Below are 20309 nucleotides of genomic sequence, written 5' to 3'. Positions count from 1 at the left end.
TCTTCCTGGACCAGGGCTCAAACCCGTGTCCCCTGCATTGGCAGGCGGATTCTTTTTTTTTTTTTTAACATCTTTATTGGGGTATAATTGCTTTACAATGGTGTGTTAGTTTCTGCCTTATAATAAAGTGAATCAGCTATACATATACATATATCCCCATATCCCCTCCCTCTTGCGTCTCCCTCCCACCCTCCCTATCCCACCCCTCTAGGTGGTCACAAAGCACCAAGCTGATCTCCCTGTGCTATACAGCTGCTTCCCACTAGCTATCTATTTTACATTTGGTAGTGTATATATGTCCATGCCACTCTCCACTCTTGGCAGGCGGATTCTTAACCACTGTGCCACCAGGGAAGTCCCCAGTATTCTTTTTTACCTGTCAAATTAATGATGATTAAAATCTGTAATACTCAGTGTCCTTGGGAGCGATAAGATGGGAACTTTTATATGGTGAAACGGGAATATAAATTGGTACAACCCTTTAGGAAAAGAATTTAACTGTATATATCCAACACATTAAAAACGTTTATAGCTTTTGATCCAATATCCCTAAATGGAAGAATCGACTAAAGAAATCATTTTAAAAGTTGGTAAAGATGTATCTATAAAGAAATGCCTCATTTTATGTTACTGTAATCCTTATCCGAAGTTTCAGTTACTCATGGTCAACTGCGGTCTGAAAGTATTAAATGGAAACCTCCAGAAAGAAACAACTTACGTTTTTAATTGCATGCCATTCTGAGTAGCGTGATGAGATCTCACACTGTCCTGCTCCATCCCCACCTGGGATCCCCAACCGTCAACATCATCTGCTCCTGACATCCAACCATTGACATGATCGTGGTTCAGTGATCTAGCACCACCCAAAGCAGATGATCCTTTTGATGATACATCAACAGTAGCCTAACTATGTCACAAATCCTACGTCATTCACCTCACTTCATCTCATCACCTAAGCACTTTATGCTCTCACGTCATCACAAGTAGAAGGGTAAGTATAGTACAATCAGATATTTTGAGAGAGAGAGAGGGACAGAGAGACAGAGACAGAGAGAGCGCATTCACAGAACTTTTATTACAGTGTATTGTTATAATTGTTCTTTTATTTTTAGTTATCGTTGTTAATCTCTTACTATGCCTAATTTATAAATTAAACTTTATCATAGTGTATGTGTATGGGAAAAAACATAGTATATGTTGAGTTTGGTACTATTCATGGTTTTGGGCATTCACTGGGGGTTTTGGAAAGTATCCCAGCTGATAAAGGAGGACAACCATATTTGTCGTGGAAAAAGGAAAATGGAAACGACCTAAAGATTCAATAACAGGGGTAGAGTTGAATACCCTGTAGTTCACCAATACAACAGGATACTCAGTAGCCATACAAAATCATTTTATCAAGGATTATTGAATGGCATGGGAAAATGCCATTCAATAATATATGATGTTAAGTGAAAAAAGTGGAATGTAAAACTTCACTTTTCTTTTGCCACCAATTTGGTGTAAATATCTGTCCATCTACCTATCCAAAAATATATACTGAAAGGATACAAACCACGACGGTAACAATTCAGATCTTCCGCCCTCCCCTTACTCACTGTGACTCTGGCCAATCTCATTAACTTTTCTGTGCCTCAGCTTTGCCATCTGTAAAGTGGGGATACAGAAGTCTACCTGACTCATAAGATTGTTGTGAAGATTAAGTGAGATAACATACGTATTTGGTTCAGCACCTAATAAATGGTAGCTATGGCAATAATTATTTGTTATCGTTAAGAACAGCAGTCACCAGGGTCCACTAGGGAGAACTGCATGGAGTTTCATAGACAGCACCCACCATCTCTGTGTAGCAATATGAGCAATAAAATTTCCACAAGGTCAGTTGTGCTAAGGACCCAATGATCAATGTGAGTAGTTGGGATTTTGTGTTTTGGGGAAAGATGGGGAAGGAAGGAGGAGGAAGGAAAAGAGGGGGAGAGGGAGGGAAGAAGAAGAGGACAAAGGAGAGAAAAACAGGAAAAAAAGAACCAGCAAACCAAAAAAAAGGACAAATGAGCCATATTAAGTTAAAAATGGAGCTGTGGAGGGAACCCTGCGGAATTGCTGCCAAGTTCCAAGGCAAGCCATCGTAGAGAGCCCTGGGAGAGAGGTTGGAAATGGGAATAATCGCCATTTCTATCACCAGTCATCACGTGATGAAAAAAACACAGATTTGGGTTAGTTAGTAGGAAAAAATCTACAGATTTGGGGTTAGAATCCTGGCAATGCGCTTTTATGAGTTCCTTGACTTTGTTCAAGTTACTTAACGCTCACCTGAAATGGGGCTAGTAATTGCTCCTGTGTGAGGATGAAGTGGGATCATATGTGTAAGTCACCAGCACAGCTCCCGGCACACAGTATACGTGGACGGTTTATTCCGGTTCTGCCACTGACCTACTCTGTTTCCTGGAGCAGATCTCGGTACTGGTAGAAAAATGCTTGGGGGGTTAAAGGCAGGTTAAAGGCAGACTTTCAAGGTGCTCTGGCAGGGAGAGCAGGCTGTTGGAGGAGCTCATCGTGGGTGTACAACAATCCCCCATGTAGCCCCGCCCTCCCATGTGTGGCCGGCAGGCTGGGCCATTCTGCAGACAGCCTCTGGATCAATTCAGTGACCACAAGACGGTCAGACAGTGCGGCCACCAAGGGGCCTTTCTTTGCCCTCTGGAGTGAAGGTCAGCCTCGGATGCATTAAGAAATGGAAGCATTTTTCTTCCCACTGGAGGCTTCTATTAGGCATGATTGCTTGCATTTAGACAGACCCTAAACGCTCCAGGGCCAGATTAGGGCAGGATCACAAACAAAATCTGGAGAGGAACATGGCCCTGGAGCTGAAACTCGAGCCAAGAGGCTCTGAACATGTTTAACTACCTCTTTGGACTTTGCCTCTGTTTTTCCAAGGCCACGAACACTACCGCATCTCTCTGTGGCTTCCAGCTCTCACACACTGCTGAGCTCACTGAGAGCGTCACACACCCTCGCCTCCATGCCAGCTGCTATTGCCCTAATGAGGCCTCCCATCCCCGTTTCATTCTTCCAACCACCTTTTTTTTTTTTTTTTTTTTTTTTCCGGTACGCAGGCCTCTCACTGCTGTGGCCTCTTCCGTGGCGGAGCACAGGCTCCGGACGCGCAGGCTCAGCGGCCATGGCTCACGGGCCCAGCCGCTCCGCGGCATAGTGGGATCTTCCCGGACCGGGGCCCCTGCATCGGCAGGCGGACTCTCAACCACTGCACCACCACGGAAGCCCCTTACACCCACTTTTATTAGCGGCTCTCACTAAGCTTTGGGCGGGACCCCGGAGACACAGCTGAGCAGTATACAGGTCTGATCTCCAGGAGCTTACAATCTAATTAGAGAGGAAGGAAAAAGGACTTCAACCCGAGACGCTGACCACAAAGGAGCGAAGAGGTAGAATTTGCATCAGATGAGGTAGTATAGACAGTATTCTGAGCGTTTCGTGGTGGGAAGGTGTTCTTTGGAGCTCGGGAATGGCTCCCTAATGGTGGCTCTTGCATGCCACGAAGGATTTTCACAGGTTTGGTTGGGGGTGGGGTTGGAGAGTGACGTTGGAACAATGCTCCCATGATACTTTCAAAGAGTAGCTTGCAAACCACCACCCCTCCCCAACCAAAAACAGATAAACTAGCCGCTCCTCTCTACCCGTTACAAGTTACCACTGTTACCTGTAACCACTGTGTATCTGTTAGTACTTTTGTCTCTGTCTCTAGATTCTGAGTTTCTTGGGAGTGGGGATTTTCTCTTACTCATTACTTATGCTTCATGCCTGACACTTAGAAGGTATTCAGCCAGTGTTTGTTGACCTGGACTCAAATGAGCTTATTTGTGGATATTGGGTGGGGTGGGAATGAGAAAGGGAAGGGCCTCCATCCAGTTGCCTGTGAATCCACTGTGGTCTGCATGCAGCAAACCTGCGCATTCCCATAGAGCCTTGCTTCATGTTTCTATGTGATGAATGTTTTCTGTTGAAATAAGCGCCTTTGCTCCCTTCCCAGGCAGAGCCTCTGTACGAACTGGTGACAGCCACGGACTTCGCCTATTCCAGCACAGTGAGGCAGAACATGAAGCGGGCCCTGGAGGAGTTTCAGAAGGAAGTCAGCTCCTGCCAGTGTGCTCCCTGCCAGGGGAACGGAGTCCCTGTCCTGAAAGGTACCATTTCCAGTGTCGCTCGTGGCACAGACGTCATCTGGAGGGGCTGGCTCTGGGGCCGGAACACGTGATCAAATCCACACACCCTGCAGAGGCGTGTTTCTAGGTCGGGGTTTCGTGTGTATATCCAGGGGAATTCCAGGTCATTCCCCAGCCCTCTGCCTCAGGCCCCAGGGACTGTCATAAAGCTCCCTTCTTTTTCTCAGAGGAAAAAATGTGAGCGCCGCCCCTCCCCCGCCCCCCGGCCATTTGGAGCCTCTTAAAGATGAGCTTCTCCACCTTGACTGGGCATTAGAACCACTGGAGATCTTTAGAACTACTGACGCTTAGTCCCCAAATGTAATCATTACGTGAGACTCTCTAGAGAAGAGACCTTCATCAGGATGGCTAAACCCTCTTCTGTCCGGGTAGTTCTAATCTGTGGCTGGGCTGTGACTCACCATGGAGCACCACCTCCCTGGAGCACAATGAAGTAGGGTTGGACCAAGGAGATGGCTGCACTCAGGTACTACTTATGGCAAGGCGCCTGATGTCCTCTCAGGCTGCACCTGAGAATCACCCAGGGAGCTTTGCACAAACACGAAGCCCTGGGCCTCAGCCCAAGATAGTTAAAGCGAATCACTGGGATTGGCCTCTGAAAAAAAAAAAGCCTAGCAGATAATTCGTTGTCGAGTGAGGGCTGGGAAGCTGTTCTACAGCTGAATTCACTGACAGACAGGATCCATGATTTTGCCCAGCTTTTAGACTAGCAGGAGAGCTAGCCTTGACCCGAGGGTTGCACTGAAATGCACCAGTGTTAGAACCAGTGTTAGTCTGACTGTCTTCCAGGAAGTCAGAATGTAGGCATCTAGAACAGGCTGCTCTGGCTGTCGGGATGCCTAGGTTCTAGCCACAAGGGACCCATGGGTGACAGCAGCATTAAACTGAAGGTAGGAGCAGGCTGAGACTGTGCGGTCTGTAACAAGGAGTGGGGATGGACTCTGGGACTCTGTCCTGGTCAAAGAAGAGGCCCTCCCTGGGCTGAGCAGGGGAGACACCTTGTGCATATCCTGACCAATACATGGTGAGACGATTGGGGGATGGGGGGTGGTGGCATGGATGGCCCACTAGAACTTGACTGTTAACTTGAGGGTCACATCCGGGGTCACTGCATGGGGCAGGGCAAACGTGAGAGAGGCTGGGGCCTGGGATCTTCTGTTCCTGTTGTGATGGGCTAAGAAAGAGTCCGGTCCAGCGTGATGCCAAAACAGGGCATCAAGAGCAGCTGGGTAGCGTATATCCCAGCCCAGGGAGCCAGCAGGACTCAAGGCAGAACTCACGTGGTTGGAGCAAACTCAACAGAGGGGACACGACAGAAGATCTGTTCTCAGGGAGAAAGATTCCACCTGCCCAGCTGAGATGGAGGGATGTGTGTCTAGCTTCTCAGTTGGGATGGAAATGAGCAAAGCAGATGTAAGTGACAGCCTAAGAATGGGAAATTCTGCCTGAGGACCAGGACCTGTAAGTGAGGGTCAGTTCAGCAAGAAGTGGATCCATTCACCGACGCCAGGTTTTGATCTAGGGGTGCTGAAATCCCCCTTGCCTTGTGTGTAACTTGGACCTAGAGACTGGGACCCACTGGAGGCTTTACCTTGGAGGTGATGGAGAAAAGGAAGCCAGAGGCTAGAATGCCGACAGGGCCCAGCCTATAAAGGACAGTCCTGTAAAGAGAGTTGGTGTGATTCAGGTGAGAGAAGCTCCAGGGTGACATGTGACAGTTAACATAAGGAGTAACCTCCAAAATTCCAGAACTGGCCTAAGGTAGCATGAGACGTCTAAGGGTAGTGAGTTTCCCATCACTAGAGATGTTCAAGCAGAGACTAGACAATTACTTGTGGTGAAATTGAGCATCAATGACCACTGGCCCCAGGGACTTCAATAATGTAGCTTCTGACCCCCAAAACCAATGTCTAGGTCAAAGGTCAGCTAATGGGTAATTTTCCTCAACAACTCGACATCATTCCTTGTGGTGGAATAAACACCCTTTCATGAGCAAAGGACCCTCAAGAAAGGAGTGGGTATTCTTGGCACTGAGGCTTCTTATTTCAAACCATTCAATTAAACGTTTGCCCTGTTTTAACCTAATGGAAAAGCCGTGATGTGGAGGGAGGGGTGAAGTCTAGGAGCTCTTACTTCATGTGGTATGATTCATACTGTCTCTGCATCTTCTCAGGAACACGCTGTGACTGCATCTGTCCTGCTGGATTCCAAGGCCCTGCCTGTGAGATCACCAATCGGAAAAGTAAGGAGTCTGTGAGAGTTGGTTGGGAAAGGGAAGTCTAGGGAAGTCCAGAGAATAATTCAAAAGGGCAAGAGCAAAGTCGGGGAGGGGGCTAGGGAGCTGGACACTATGACACTTGAGATCCATCTTGACTCCTGATTTTATATTTTATTATTTTCACAACTGAGAGTGCTCCATGTTACAGGACTGCTAATGCATGGCCTCTTCGAGTCATCTCTTTGAATCATTCTGGAATGTTTATCTTTTTGTTTATTTAGTGAACTCCTATTCAGCCCTCAAAATCCAACACAGATGCCCCTTCTTCTGTAAAAATTATTCTCATCCAAGAAGAATTAATTTCTCCTGTGGGACCCCATAGGACTTCGAATATGTATCTATTACAGCTCTTAGCACATTCTGTTTTGGGTTGTGTGTGTCTACCTCCCCTGTGTCTGTGAATAGGGATCATGTCCCATTTACCTATGGATCCTCAGGTTCCCACACAGTTGCTGCATTTGAATTAATAACTGAACGACTGGACTACGATGAAGATCTCTTCCAGTTCTCAGATTCTTTAGCCGGTTTATTTTCTAAGAATTCTTAGCACTGCCTCCCCCCACCCCCGGCTCCTCCCCTTTCTTTTCCTTTCTGTGACTTTTTTTGGTGATACTGTTAAAGGAAATGGCACATCCAATAAAAACACCAGACATTTATTAAGCAGTCCACTATGTACCAGGCACCTTGCTGAGGGCTTAGACTCAGTGTGGGTTCAAATTCCATCTCCATCATTTAATAGCAAATTACTTGACCTCTTCGTGCCTCAATTTCCTCATCTGTAAAATGGAGATGATGATATTAACTACCTCATAGAGTTGTCTTAAGTCTCTCATAAGGCATATAAAGCACTTGGAAGGATGCCTAACCCATTGTAAGAGCAAAATAAATATCGGTTAGTTGGTTTTAGAGCAAAATAAATAGTGTTACTTTATATTTCACATATATTAAATCCTTTCATCCTTACAACCTCATGAAGTAGATACTGTCAATACCCCCATTTTATAGAGGAAACTGAGGTTCAGCGGCTGGCTAGCTAACTTGCCCAATGGTCACACAGTTAGTAGGTGTAGGGACCCAGGTTCAGGTCCAGTGCGTCTGACTCTGTAGCCTTTGCTCCTGGTGCCTGCTCTGCTCCCCTCCTCAGTAAAGTGCTCAAGGGTGTCTCCACTCCCTCTCCTACTACATCTAAACCAGGCCCCCCACAGTGACCTGCCCAGTAAGAGTGTAATGGCACAGCCACAGGATTTCCACTGGTTGGAGGAGACCTTGGAAACCTCCCACTCCAGCTATCTCGTGTTATCAATGGGGAGGCCCAGAGATATTAAGTAATGTACCCAGAGCTGCACTGCAAGTTAGAGGCTCAGCCAGCCGCGTGATCTATCGTGGTGGATGTAATTGATTATTTGCCAGTCTCATCAACAACCAGAAATCCTCAAGGGAAAGGCACATGTCAGGGAGGGTAGAGCACAGTGTTATTACTTCATTTAAAACACACAACGGTCACATAGATAACAGAGCTCCCACTTGATACACTGAGAAGAAGTAAACTATCCAGCGTCCTATAGCTGGGAAGTATCTAAGCTGGAAACTATTCATTTATTCCACTAATATGGACTCAGGGACTCCTATGTGCCAGTTTAGGTGCTGGGGTTCAGTGGTGAGCAAATCAGATTATAGTTCCTGTCATCATGGAGATTGCTCTTTAGAAAGACAGACCAACATCATTTGACTTATCCCAGAAACACATTTAAAGTTTCAACTGTAACTGCTACAAAATGCTCTGAGAGCTTAAAATATGAAGTAGTGATGGGGAGTTAGGGATCAGGGAAGGTTTCCTCGCAGAAATAACACTTAAGCTGAGATCTGAAGGGTGAATAGGATTGACCAGATGAATAGAGGAGGGAAGAGTATTTGGGGCAAGGAGAACAGTGTGTGCAAAGGCCCTGTGGTAGAAGGGAGCATGGCGAGCCAATGGCCTGAAGGAAGGACAGTGGACTGGAGTTGGGAGATCAGAGATTCAGACTCTCAGAACCCTAGGGTTTATACACCTTACCCCTCCTGTAGGGCACCAGAGTGTCATAAGGGCTAATTAATGTTCATTGACCTTCTTTCTTATAGATGTCCCCATTGATGGGAAGTGGAATTGCTGGTCAAACTGGTCTCCGTGTTCTGGAGGACATAAAACAAGACAAAGGCAGTGCAACAATCCACCGCCTCAAAATAGGGGCAGCCCCTGCTTGGGCTCTGCCTCCGAAACACTTAACTGTTAAGGAGGGGAAAGCATGTAGCAGGTGATGCTACTGTGGGCTGTACATAGCAAGGAATCAGGCCAGCTCACCCCCCATGCCTGCTCCCATCTGGAGCTGGCCCAAGGTGGAGGGCTGTGCCATTCAGAATGTTTAAAATAAAGATATTATTTGTAAAATGCACACTGATTTGAACAAATAGTAAGTTAAACAATAATCATAGTCTCCTGAAGGGCTTAGGCATCCTGGTAACCTTCACTTTGCTCATCTCTACAATTTTATTTCACTCACATTTACTACCAGCCAGGAACTGTGTTGGGAGCTGTCCATGCGAAAGTCCCACAATCCACCACTGACCTGCGCATAGTAGGTGCCCAATAATGAATCCATGAATAGATATTAAACTGTTCCTGTCTTGAGGAGCACACTGTCTCATTCAATGTCAATTGGCAGTTCATATTTATTGACTGATTAGTGTGCCAGCCACAGTGCTCTCAGTGCATGCATTCATTCATTCCATCCTCATGACAACCTTATAAGGTGGATGCTTTATTAGCCTATTAAACAGCAGGAGAATCGGCTTAGAAGCGTTAAGTGACTTGTCCAAAGTTCTGCAGCTAAGGAGTGGGGGGGCTGGGCTGCAAATTTGGGCACTCAAGCACTAGGGTTTTAAACCCTTTTCTTTTAAATTTTTATTTATTTGTTTGTTTATTTTTGGCTGTGTTGGGTCTTCATTGCTATGCATGGGCTTTCTCTAGTTGCTGCAAACGGGGGCTACTCTGTTGCGGTGCGTGGGCTTCTCATTGTGGTGGCTTCTTTTGTTGCAGAGCACGGGCTCTAGGCATGCGGTATCAGTAGTTGTGGCTTGCGGGCTCTAGAGCGCAGGCTCAGTAGTTGTGGCGCATTGGGCTAGTTGCTCCGCGGCATGTGGGATCTTCCCGGACCAGGGATCAAACCCTGTGTCCCCTGCATTGACAGGCGGATTCTTAACCACTGCGCCACCAGGGAAGCCCCCAGGGTTTTAAACTCAACTGTGATGCTCCCTTCCTCTCAAAATTGGACCTTGGATCAACAAAGAACTTTTTATGACATAAAATGTAGAAGGTGGTGTGTGTGTGTGTGTGTGTGTGTGTGTGTGTGTGTGTGTGTGTGTGTGTGTGTGAGATTGACAAATCCCCACCCACTGCATCACAAAGAGAGTGGATCTGGGTTCCTCAGCTTCTTTCGATGCTGAGCACAGGAAGCAAGTGTTTGTTCTGGTGCAGAGCTGAATTGTTGCGACATGAGTGGGTGCCCAGAGGAGATGCTGCGCTGGAGACTAGAGCCACGGAAATTGATCACTGAATGAGAGACGGTTTAAGAAGAAAGAAAGAAAAGGAGGAGGGGTTGTGGTGGCTGGAAGAGGAAACATATCAGATGATCAAGCTGATGGCTGTGGGTCAGTGGGCAATGTAAACCCTCCCTACCTCTGTACGTTGTGCTCCACTCACTCATGCTTTTGTGCAAATCCCATTTGAGGAGGGAGGTACTGAAAGATGAGAACAAGAGGGCAGTTGATCTTTACGTTACTAAAATCCAAAATATTTTTATTTTTTAGATTGAGTCGAGTGATCATTTAAGCTTTGTGGCTCTCATTCATTCCTTCTCGTTAAAACATCCCTGAATATTTTCTTTGCTCTCGGGCACTTCCTGTCGGATTGCATAACTTCCTGTGAATTTGTTGAAATCAGACTGGTGGGGAAAAACACCAGCTGGTTGAAGGTGAATCGATGCATCCTATGCATTTTCAACCGATTTGTTTTCGGCCACATCATCTGCTGGAGGTTTGCCGCTGGGCTGGGTGCTGAGACCCAAGACCATAACACATCCATGACACCAAAGCACAGGTCACCAACACCCACCAGTCTGGCCGCCCATCTCTCTGGAATTGAGTCAATAGAACAACCATGGAAGGAGCTGATTCTTTACTGCTTAGGGGTTGCTGCAGCCAGCGTGGCGATTCTGTCTGCCTTCCGGCATCCCCTTGTCCCCTGCAATTGAGCAGACGGGTCCAGGCCCTTGTTTGGATTAATATTATTGCTTTGCCATCGCTGTTATTTCAGTAGGCTAATCCAATAATGTTTTATCTCTTTCATTATACCGAGGCCGTATAATTTTCTTACGTTATAATCTGTCTTCTTTTAAGATTCCCCAGAGATGGGGAAGAGAGGTTCTGTCTTGGGTTGATGGGAGGCTCCCGTGAAGCCGACACGAGCACGTCGAAGCCAGCGCTGCCAAATTAAATTCTGCATCTCAATCACGGCCGCCGCTTCTAATGGGAACTTTGAGTTGATTATGGAGATGACAATGCAGGTTCACGTTTATTGCATTTAGCAGAAATTGTTTATCCTATTAAATATGGTCTTGAAGGAGAGACAATTGAATTGCCAAGCACCGGTGAATACCGGGGTGACGTCCAGACGTGGCTAAACTGTGTAATAATTATATTCTTATTTGTGGGCTGAACTTCCCCTCGTGGCTCTTTTTGAAAACAAATGCATTTAGGAGGAGGCCGAAACACAATGTAAGAATTAAACAAAATAAATGCAAACTGTGCTTTTGGAAAACCTTGGCAACTGTAGCTTGCACTGGTGTCCCCGTGAAGGAGCTGCGGCATCCGCGGGGCGTGGGCCAGGCAGTGTCGTTTGGCAGTGGTCCTGGAAGCTTGAACACAGCGCAGGATACCTGGGTGTGGGAGGGTTTTGTGTCTGAGAGCATGAACCTCTGAAATGCTGGGAGCTCTGCCGTTTGCTGGATGTCTGGGCCGGGAGTTCTGTGTCTACCACTCCCTTCCTGTGTGACCTTGGGATAATAATATAACTTCTAATAAGTATTATAATTATTTTCACAATAGTAATAGTCATAGCTGCCAATTACAGAGTGCTTCTCAGTTTATGAAGTCTTTTAACCTGCGTTATCTCATTTAATCTTTATTTGAATTTGATGGGGTAGATATTAATACAGTCAGCAGGTGACACGTAGGGAAAGCTTCCAAGGGAAACTTCGTCCTTGCCACGCATGGGCTGACTCTGGAAATCAAGGTGGGACGCTGAGGCTGGGAGAAGAGCATCTGCTGGCAGAGAATCCAGAGGAAAATGCCATCTTTGTTTTAAAGGAGAGAACTCTGGCCTGCTCCCAGGCACTCATATAAAAAGCCCTCTGGAGAGAGTGGGGCTGGAGCAGAAAGCCCTCAGGACTCTGGCCAGGCCTCCCTGGGGACCTTCGTGATGAGCATCTTGATGGACATATTTTTGTTTTACAGACTGAAGATGTCCTTAATGACAGTATGACTGTTTGCCAATGTTTCCAGGCTCTGCGGACACTGTGTTATAATCTATTTGTTTACTGTCTCCTATTCCTTCTCAAATATTGCGTTTCTGAAGGCAGAGATAGTGTCTGTCTACTGCCCTCATGTATCCCAAGGGCCCAATACAGGGCCTGGCACGAGCAGGCAACAATAAATCATTGTTGCATGAATTGATGAACTAATGAAAAGGGAAGTGAGTGCAGTCGAGGTCAGAGCCATCCCGGGCCAGGGAGAAACTTGAGTGAATCGGTGGTACATGATGGTGGCATCATGAAATTTGGGATACAGCGACCTTGAGATAAGGGCAGCCACACAGCACTGGCTGGGGGAGGCATGTTCAGCCTGCTTGGTGGGCAGCAGTGCAAAAAAAAGAGTAAAACAAAAGAGGCAGAAAAATAGCTGATGTCAGGTAGGGGCTGAAAGTACTGTACTTGTTAGGGGACTTGGTGACACCCACTGGGGACCACCAGAAATCTCCAGGGAAACTTTACAGAGGAAGGGAGCAGAAAACTCCGTCATCTTTGGTGGGGTAAACCTGAGAAGCATATTTATAGGTTGAGGAAGAAATCAAGTCTCAAGAAGTTTAAAAAGCCTGCCCAGGGCTTCCCTGGTGGCACAGTGGTTGAGAGTCTGCCCACTAATGCAGGGGACACGGGTTCGAGCCCTGGTCTGGGAGGATCCCACACGCCGCGGAGCAACTAGGCTCGTGAGCCACAACTACTGAGCCTGCGCGTCTGGAGCCCGTGCTCCGCAACAAGAGAGGCCGCGATAGTGAGAGGCCCGCGCACCGCGAGGAAGACTGGCCCCCGCTTGCCACAGCTAGAGAAAGCCCCCGCACAGAAACGAAGACTCAACACAGCAAAAATAAATAAATTAATTAATAAACTCCTACCCCCAACATCTTCAAAAAAAAAGAAAACCACAACTTATAAAAAAAAAAAGCCTGCCCAGTGTGCAGTAGAAGTAGGCTATGAATAAAGAAGAACTTAGGGGAAAAAAATGCCTTCCAACATTCCACCTTCACCTCACTTGCTCATCTGTGGATTCATTTTAAACCTACTACGACCACCTAAACCCTGACGGTAGCACACTGGAATAGTACACTTTACATCTTTGAGAATCCCTTCTTATTGAGTGCCTGTCATGAAATCAGATTTTTCTGTGTGGTGTCTTCCTCTTTGAGTTGTCTTTCTGGAATGTTAATTCCAACATTGAGGGATGAGGGATTCAGAACCTCAGGGGTGGGGGAAGCATCACGACCTCTCAGGTAGAACTGGAAACAGATGAAGAGAGGCTGAGTGGTACTGTGCTTAGAAGTGTGTGCCCTGGTGCCATGCTTCCGCCTTTGTGGGTTCGCCTGACTCTGTGACTTACTAGCTTTGTGACCTTAACACAAGTTCCGTACCCCTGTGTGCCTCATTTTCTCATCTGTAAGATGGGGATGGTGACAGCGGCGTCCTCCTGGGGTTCGGGAGGATGTGAATTAACCGCGCCCAGGAGAGTACCTGGGACAGTCAGCACCCCATAGTATCGCTGACATCACTGCTCCTGGGGATTCCTCAAAACATCGACGAGAGCTATGGTTTGCGTGTTTGGTTTTCTAAAGTCGTTTAAGACCGCTTTAAACTGGTTTAGTACATTTTGGTACTAAACCCACTATAGCACATGAGAACAAGAAAGACGTAAGATAGCTTAGCCCCTAGGACGTGTCTTAATAAAGGACATGGAAGGCTTTTATAGCCCAAGCTCTGGGTTATTAAGGGAAAATGTAACAGCATGATAACTAATATTTGCAGAGGACATTACCAGTTATAAAGAACTTTCACATACCTAATCCAGCTTAATCCTCTCAATGCCTGAAAGAGGAAGGATTTATTATCTGCCTTTGACAGGTGATGAGACAGAGCCTCGGAGAGACTGAGCAATTTGCCCAAGACCACCCAGCTCGAAAGTGGCAGAACTGCCTCAGTCCGAGGGTGGCTGCCACAGGGCTCCCCAACGTCCTGCTGCCACAGGAGCGGGTCCAGTTTCATTGTAGGGTGGGTGCATGCCCACCTGCCCGCTTGCACAGAAGAGAGAGAAAGGGCTCTAGTCTGGCACGTCCCTGCAGCGGAGAAGCAGAGCCGTTTAGAAGGCTTTGTGGCAGAGGAACAGAGGGATCAGTCCCCACACCACGACTTCCTAGCTGAGAAGCCTTGATGATGTCCCTTATCCTCTCCATGCCTCAGTGTCCTCATCAGAATATAGGGCCAATAATCGATGGCCCAAGCATGAGGCTTGAATGACACGGCATACGCAGAGGGACTGCTCTCACCCCAGAGTGCCTGGCACGTGGTGATGCTCAACTGCCTTCCCATGCGTGGATGCTGAACCAGCCCTGCCTGACATCTGGCCCTTGGTACCCTGCCTAGCAGGTCTCCCTTGTTGAGCGTGGAGATTGTATTTTACGGAAAGGAAGACGAGAGGGAATGGGACTTGCCTTTGCAGCAGTGAATCTTGGAGGATTGTCAAAGGAAGTCAAGAGGCTGGTCTGACATTCACCTCTGTGCAGGAGGCTGCTCCGGAGCCCAGGCACTCCCATCATCGGAGGCTGCGGCCACCAGTTACCTCGCGTCTACACCTTGCAACCCCAGGCGCTCCTTCATCCGTCACTGAACGTTGTCTGGTATCCAGCCCTCCTTCCCCCACCACCTCCCGCCGAAGGGGCCTCCTTGTTAATAAGCCAGTTTGTTCAGATCCTGAAAACTATCTGATTCTGGCCCCTTTTATCCCAAACACCATCCGTCCATCAGCTGCCTGCTCTACATGCTTGGTTAGGAAAATGGGACTGGGAGAGAGAGACAAATAATAGATGAAACTTCTTAGCTGCTACCTCTAAAGAAATAGAACGGATAACTAGATCCGTCAGACACGTATCATGCCACTGGACAGCCAAGTCCGTGCGTGAAAAAGAGGTTAGGATGGGAGGATTTATCTCACGTTTTAAGCTGTTAATATAGAAGGGGAACATATTTTCCTTTCTCTCTCCCAGAGGAGCGCGGAAAACCCCTGGGCTACGAATGCAGGATCTTTAACTAAATTTGCTGGGCTTTCCTTCACTAAGGTGGAAACAGTGGGCTCTCTCTTAAATGTATACAGTCTCTAAGAGTAGCATGGGCTGCCCTCTGATGTACCAGGAAGGTTGTAGGACCTGGGAGTCCTGTAAAAACGTCTTCCATGGGGTTGTCTCTCATGAGTTCCTATGTACTCTGTGCAAAGACTGTTTCAGAGCCTTTGCCTCTATCACGGAGGGGCCAGAGGGAGAACAGCATCCTTTTACTGGGAAACTCCTAGGTATTTAAAGTGCTATGCTAGGTACTGAGGCTCCGAAAGTAAATCTGAGTCCCCATCTGCCCTGCAAGGTGTCACTGGGTGGGGGAGACTATAGTGACAGGGTATGGAAAATGCTCCGTATCAGAGAGTAGCACCTGATGAAGTATGGGGGAGCGGAAGGGGTCAGGGTTGGCTTTCTGGGTGAATGGATACCTAATCCACACCCTGCAGAGTGCTGGTGAAGAGCTGGGAGAAGATAGGGGCTGGCAGGTGCGGGTGCTTCTAAGGTAGTGTGTACAAAGGCCTGGAGGGGACAAAAGACCTATTTGAGGGATTGAATTAGAAGTAGTTCATTCATATAACAAATATTTATTGAACCCCCTCCTAAGGCCAAATACTGTTCTAGATACTGGGGATCAAGCCATGAAAAAGCTTGCATATTAATGGGGGGGAGGCATACCAAGAAAAAAAAAATCTATAACCTCAGGTAGTGATAAGTGCCATACTAGAAAAAATAAATGAGGGTAAGGTCTTTGGAGGGATATTATTTGAGCAGAGATGTGAAGGAAACAAGGGAGTGATTCTTGGATGAACTCCTTTAGAGGATGAACATTTCAGGTGGACGAGAAAGCAGGTGCAAAGGTCCTGAGGCATGAGAGTTTGGCATGTGTGAGGAATAGCAAAAAGGCTTCCATGGCTGGAGCAGCATGACAGTAGGAAGAGTAAATGGAAGGAAATGATGTCAGAGAGAGGGGAGAGCTAGGCATTCAGGGCTTTGTTGTCCTGTTAGGGAGGACAGGTTTTTAGTATATTGGCTCATAAAGTCTGCAGAGGGAAATAAAGATGGAGTGGTACACTGACATCAGGCCAGAGCAAATCTTGTGAATCCAGGTTAAGATTCTTGTGCTTTAAAATAATGGCTGTGGAGTGTTGAAGCACCAGGAGCTCCCAAGGAGAGCAGGGACGTGGGTGGAAGGTGACCATCTGTGGCAATCTCCCCAGGACCGCATACTGCTGCCCTCAGGAAAGGCCCAGTGACCAAACCAATGCTCCAAACCCAGCTCTCCCCAGCCTGAGGGGCACCAGCGACCGACCACCCCCAGGAGCTGAGCAGTAATTATTTTCCACCCGCCTCGTGGTTTCCCACCTCTCGACTCTGCACATACTGTTTCCTCTGCAATGTCCATGCCCTTCTTCACCTTTGTCTGCTTTTTAAACTCCCACTCATTTCCTAGATTCTGCTGGCCTCGTCTCCTCTCCTATCCAGGCTGTCTTCCTTCTCCCCAGATTGGCTTCCTGCTGGTATGGGACCTGGGGCATGGTTCACAGGCCTCCTCCATCAGGCCAGGCAATCTTCCAGTGCTGGGACTGTGTCTGATTCATTCCCGGCCCCCCAGCACCCAGCCCGGGGCCCAGCACAGGGCTCCCCAGAGTGCTCACCCATTTCCCAAGCCAGGGGATAGAAGCCCCAGTTTTCTTCACGAAGAAGCATGCTTCTGCTAATCGATGTCACACACCTTTCCTCAAACAGTACCCGGTGGCTTCCCTCTGCCGTCTCTCATTTCTGCACTGTGGTTTTGAAGGCTACCCTTTCTCTCTGTCCATTTTCTTCACCCTAAAGCCATCCAGTTCAGAAGAGATTCATTGAGTGCTGAACTCTTTAGATCTTCCTCTATCTCAAAGCAGAAAAAAAGAAAAAAGCCTCTTCTTACTGCTTTTCATTCTGTCATTAATTTACTTTTCAAAAGACACCTTGTCAAGCTGAAGATTATATCTTTAAACTGTGTTTTTACATCCACTACCTATAAAACCGTAGATTCTAGATCTCCTGAAAAGTCCTGAGGGAGAATACATTTGATGGGTTTTATGCCTTTTGCCGGGTGAGAGCCAGGCGTCCTTGAAGAGGGAGAGGCGCTGATCTGGTGAAGGGTGGCTGCTGCGGAAACTGCTACTGCCGCTGTATTGTCATTTCTAAAGCTGCTGGGGATGCAGCATCCTCAGAGGAGAGGGGCAGACACTGGCCTTGGTTCTGTGGCTCAGCAGATGGGAAGATGGCATTGCTCGGCTGGTTGTTTTGGCTCACAGGTGATCCAGGCCATTGTTTAATCCCAGCGTTCTCATCTCGCATCTAAAGGACTACACATACTTCCTGATGAGCTTCCTGGCCTCTGGTTTCTTCCCTCTCCTCTGCGCCCCCCACACAAAATCCCTCCACTGGCTGACAGCCCAGAGCAGAGGTGGGGGTGCACGTGCTTGATGGACTGCATTCACACCCTGGCCAGGCTGCCAGCTCTGTGACCCACCAGGCTCAGCCTCGCAGAGACTCTGTTTCCTCATCTGTAAAATGGGACTCAGAAAACAAATCTTAGCGGTCCTTGTTAAGATTAGATAAGGTACGCAGATAAACCTTACTGTGGTGCCCTTTTGTTACACACCCGTGAACGTGTAGCTCTCAGGAATTCTCAGCCTTCGCTTCATTGGAATTGCCTGGGAAGCTTTTATTTATTTATTGAAGTATAGTTGATTTACAATGTTGTGTTAGTTTCAAGTATGCAGCGAAGTGATTCAGTTTTATATACGTACACACGCACATACACATATATTCTTTTTCAGATTCTTTTCCATTACAGGTTATTACAAGGTACTGAAGATTGTAAACTACTGATCTCTGGCTCTCATCTCCAGAAATTTGGATTGAATTGGTATGGAGTTCAGCCTCTGGACATCAGGGTTTTTAAAACTGCCCACGTGATTCTCGTGTTCAACCTAGGCTGAGAACTATCGCTTTTAGATCAAGCTTGAATGTCCTCTGTAAACTGTCCACTTGGCCTGGCCAATCCGCCTCTCATCACTTCCTAGGATGTAACTACTGCTCCACAGTAAATAACGAATGGAAATTAATTATTCATGGACATTAAAAAGTAAATTAATGACAGGATCAGAAGGTATATGGGAGTCTTTTCTCCTTCTTTCAGATAGATCTAAAGAGTTCAGAAACAAACTTCTAAACTATAAGCTTTAATTAATAATAGTAACAATAAGAGTGATGCTAATCATTGCACGTGACAGGTATTGTGCTAAGTATTTTATATGACTTATTTTATTCCCACTCCCTCTTCCAACACATATACACCTACGTACACCCCTAATATTCTTTCTGAGGTTCAAACTTTGTGACATGCTGTTTTCCTATCTAAAGTTCTCTTCCCTCTCTGCCTAGTTCAAAAATCCCTCAAGGTCTAGGTCAACCCCCATTCTGTATATTTAATACAGACAAAGAAAGGTAAATCTCTCTTCCAACCTGGCCTCCTTTGGCACTTACTTTGTGTGCCACGTATTTTGGCATTAACTCAGCAATTCACTTCCTGTGTTCCTAAAACTGCTTCTAATTGTTTCATGTGTGCGTGTGTGCGTGCGTGTGTTTACGTCTCATTATCACCCAAAGAAGAATGAGGATTCTGGAAGGATAGGGAGTGTTGACTGATACACACATATCAGTCAACATATGTTTCTTATACCAACTGGGACGGCAGATTCCACCTTCAAGGAGCTCACAATCTATAGGGGAAACCTGTGGGTCAACAGAAAAGTCAGTGCAACACACACATTCTCTCTCTGAGGCCTGATTGGAGTGCCGTGGGGACACTGAGTCAGGCGGATGTGACTAGCTCTCCCACAGGTGGGCCCGGGCACATGAACTGGTCGGCCCCCCAGATCCACATTCTACTCTGGGAGGCTGACTAAGAAGGACCACACTTTTGAACTGACTCTTGAGTTCATTCCCTCACTTCTCGCACAGATGCTTGTTAATTCCCTCCAATTCAAGGCACAGCCCTCACCTCTGGGGATGCGGTGCTGAGCCAGACGAAGCTGATCCCTGCCCTCAAGATTGCCGTCCGTGGGGAGACAAGTCATAAATAGTCACAGGAGGTGTGGGACCCAATATGTAATTGCCAATTATGAAGAAGGCGATGAAGGAAAAGGACCGTGTGCTGTGAGCCAGTTATTAGTGTGCCAGTTATTTAATTGGGAGAACGGTGATATTTGTGATAAGGACTCAAGCAAACAAGAGAGATTAATTGAAGGAATACGAGAATATGTTGAGTCCCAGTGAAGGAAAAGTGAAGGAACTCGAGGCGATCTTTAATTTTTCTCCTTGTTTCAGTATGTCTGCTTATCTTACAAACTAAGAATTGTTTTCTACAAATGAGCAAATATTGTTGTCAAATAGCTGAGATCGTTCTCACGGTACTTCATTTTGTTGGCTACAGGTAGTTTCAAGAGCGCCTGCCTGCCTTATGCCTCTACCATCCTATAAGTTCCCCTAAGACATGAATCGAGATTTCTTCTTTTCTTTCTTTCTTTCTTTCTTTCTTTTATTTATTTATTTTTTAGATGATCCAAAACAATATGAACCATTAACACTCAACACCCAATTGTGACTGAGTCTTGTGGGTAATAGAACAGTTGGTTGTTGATGGCATGGCCTGGTCCAGGACAAAGAAAAAGTCCATGTGGATTGGCATCTTCTGTCAGCTGAGTGAAGTCGGTCGGTATCCAGTGGTCAGCTTGGGCAGTGACATCCGCTGCCTCAGCTGCAGCCTGTACCCAGAGCCCTCAGCATGCCTGGGTTTGCACTCTGTGGCCCGGACATGAGGTACCTCCGTTCTGGGGTGCAGGATTGTTACACTCTCTCCTCCTTTCCCGGGTGCCCGAGTTGCAACCAGACCATGAGCTCCAGCAGCCCCAGTGACCATCCGCCTTTTCTCCTGCATGGATAATTTCCCAGAGCACAAGAAGGTTAGTGTACAAGCGGCAGCTTGGATGGTTGAGTGAGGCCTATCCCGCTGCCCTAGAGTGGTCTGCAATCTCTCCTTGGGGAA

At 47.1% G+C, this 20309-nt stretch overlaps 2 protein-coding genes across 2 annotated transcripts in view; one reads left to right on the top strand and one right to left on the bottom strand.

The window, feature by feature from the left end:
- C8B (complement C8 beta chain) overlaps nt 1–9188 on the top strand; it is a 40895-nt gene extending 31707 nt beyond the window's left edge. The window contains exons 10-12 of the mRNA XM_065877140.1: nt 4052–4205; nt 6418–6486; nt 8641–9188. Of these exons, the coding sequence (XP_065733212.1) occupies nt 4052–4205; nt 6418–6486; nt 8641–8792 (375 nt within the window). The 3' untranslated portion in view covers nt 8793–9188. The remainder of the gene's footprint in view (nt 1–4051; nt 4206–6417; nt 6487–8640) is intronic.
- A 10855-nt stretch (nt 9189–20043) lies between these two features.
- The window catches only part of C8A (complement C8 alpha chain), a 65378-nt gene continuing 65112 nt past the window's right edge, over nt 20044–20309 (bottom strand). The window contains exon 11 of the mRNA XM_065890016.1: nt 20044–20195. Coding sequence (XP_065746088.1) covers nt 20044–20195 — 152 coding nt within the window. The remainder of the gene's footprint in view (nt 20196–20309) is intronic.

The sequence above is a fragment of the Phocoena phocoena genome, chromosome 1 (assembly GCF_963924675.1).
Source record: "Phocoena phocoena chromosome 1, mPhoPho1.1, whole genome shotgun sequence".
NCBI lineage: Eukaryota > Metazoa > Chordata > Mammalia > Artiodactyla > Phocoenidae > Phocoena > Phocoena phocoena.
The sequence above is the reverse complement of the archived record's forward strand: the minus strand, read 5'-3'. Positions and strand labels throughout refer to the sequence as shown.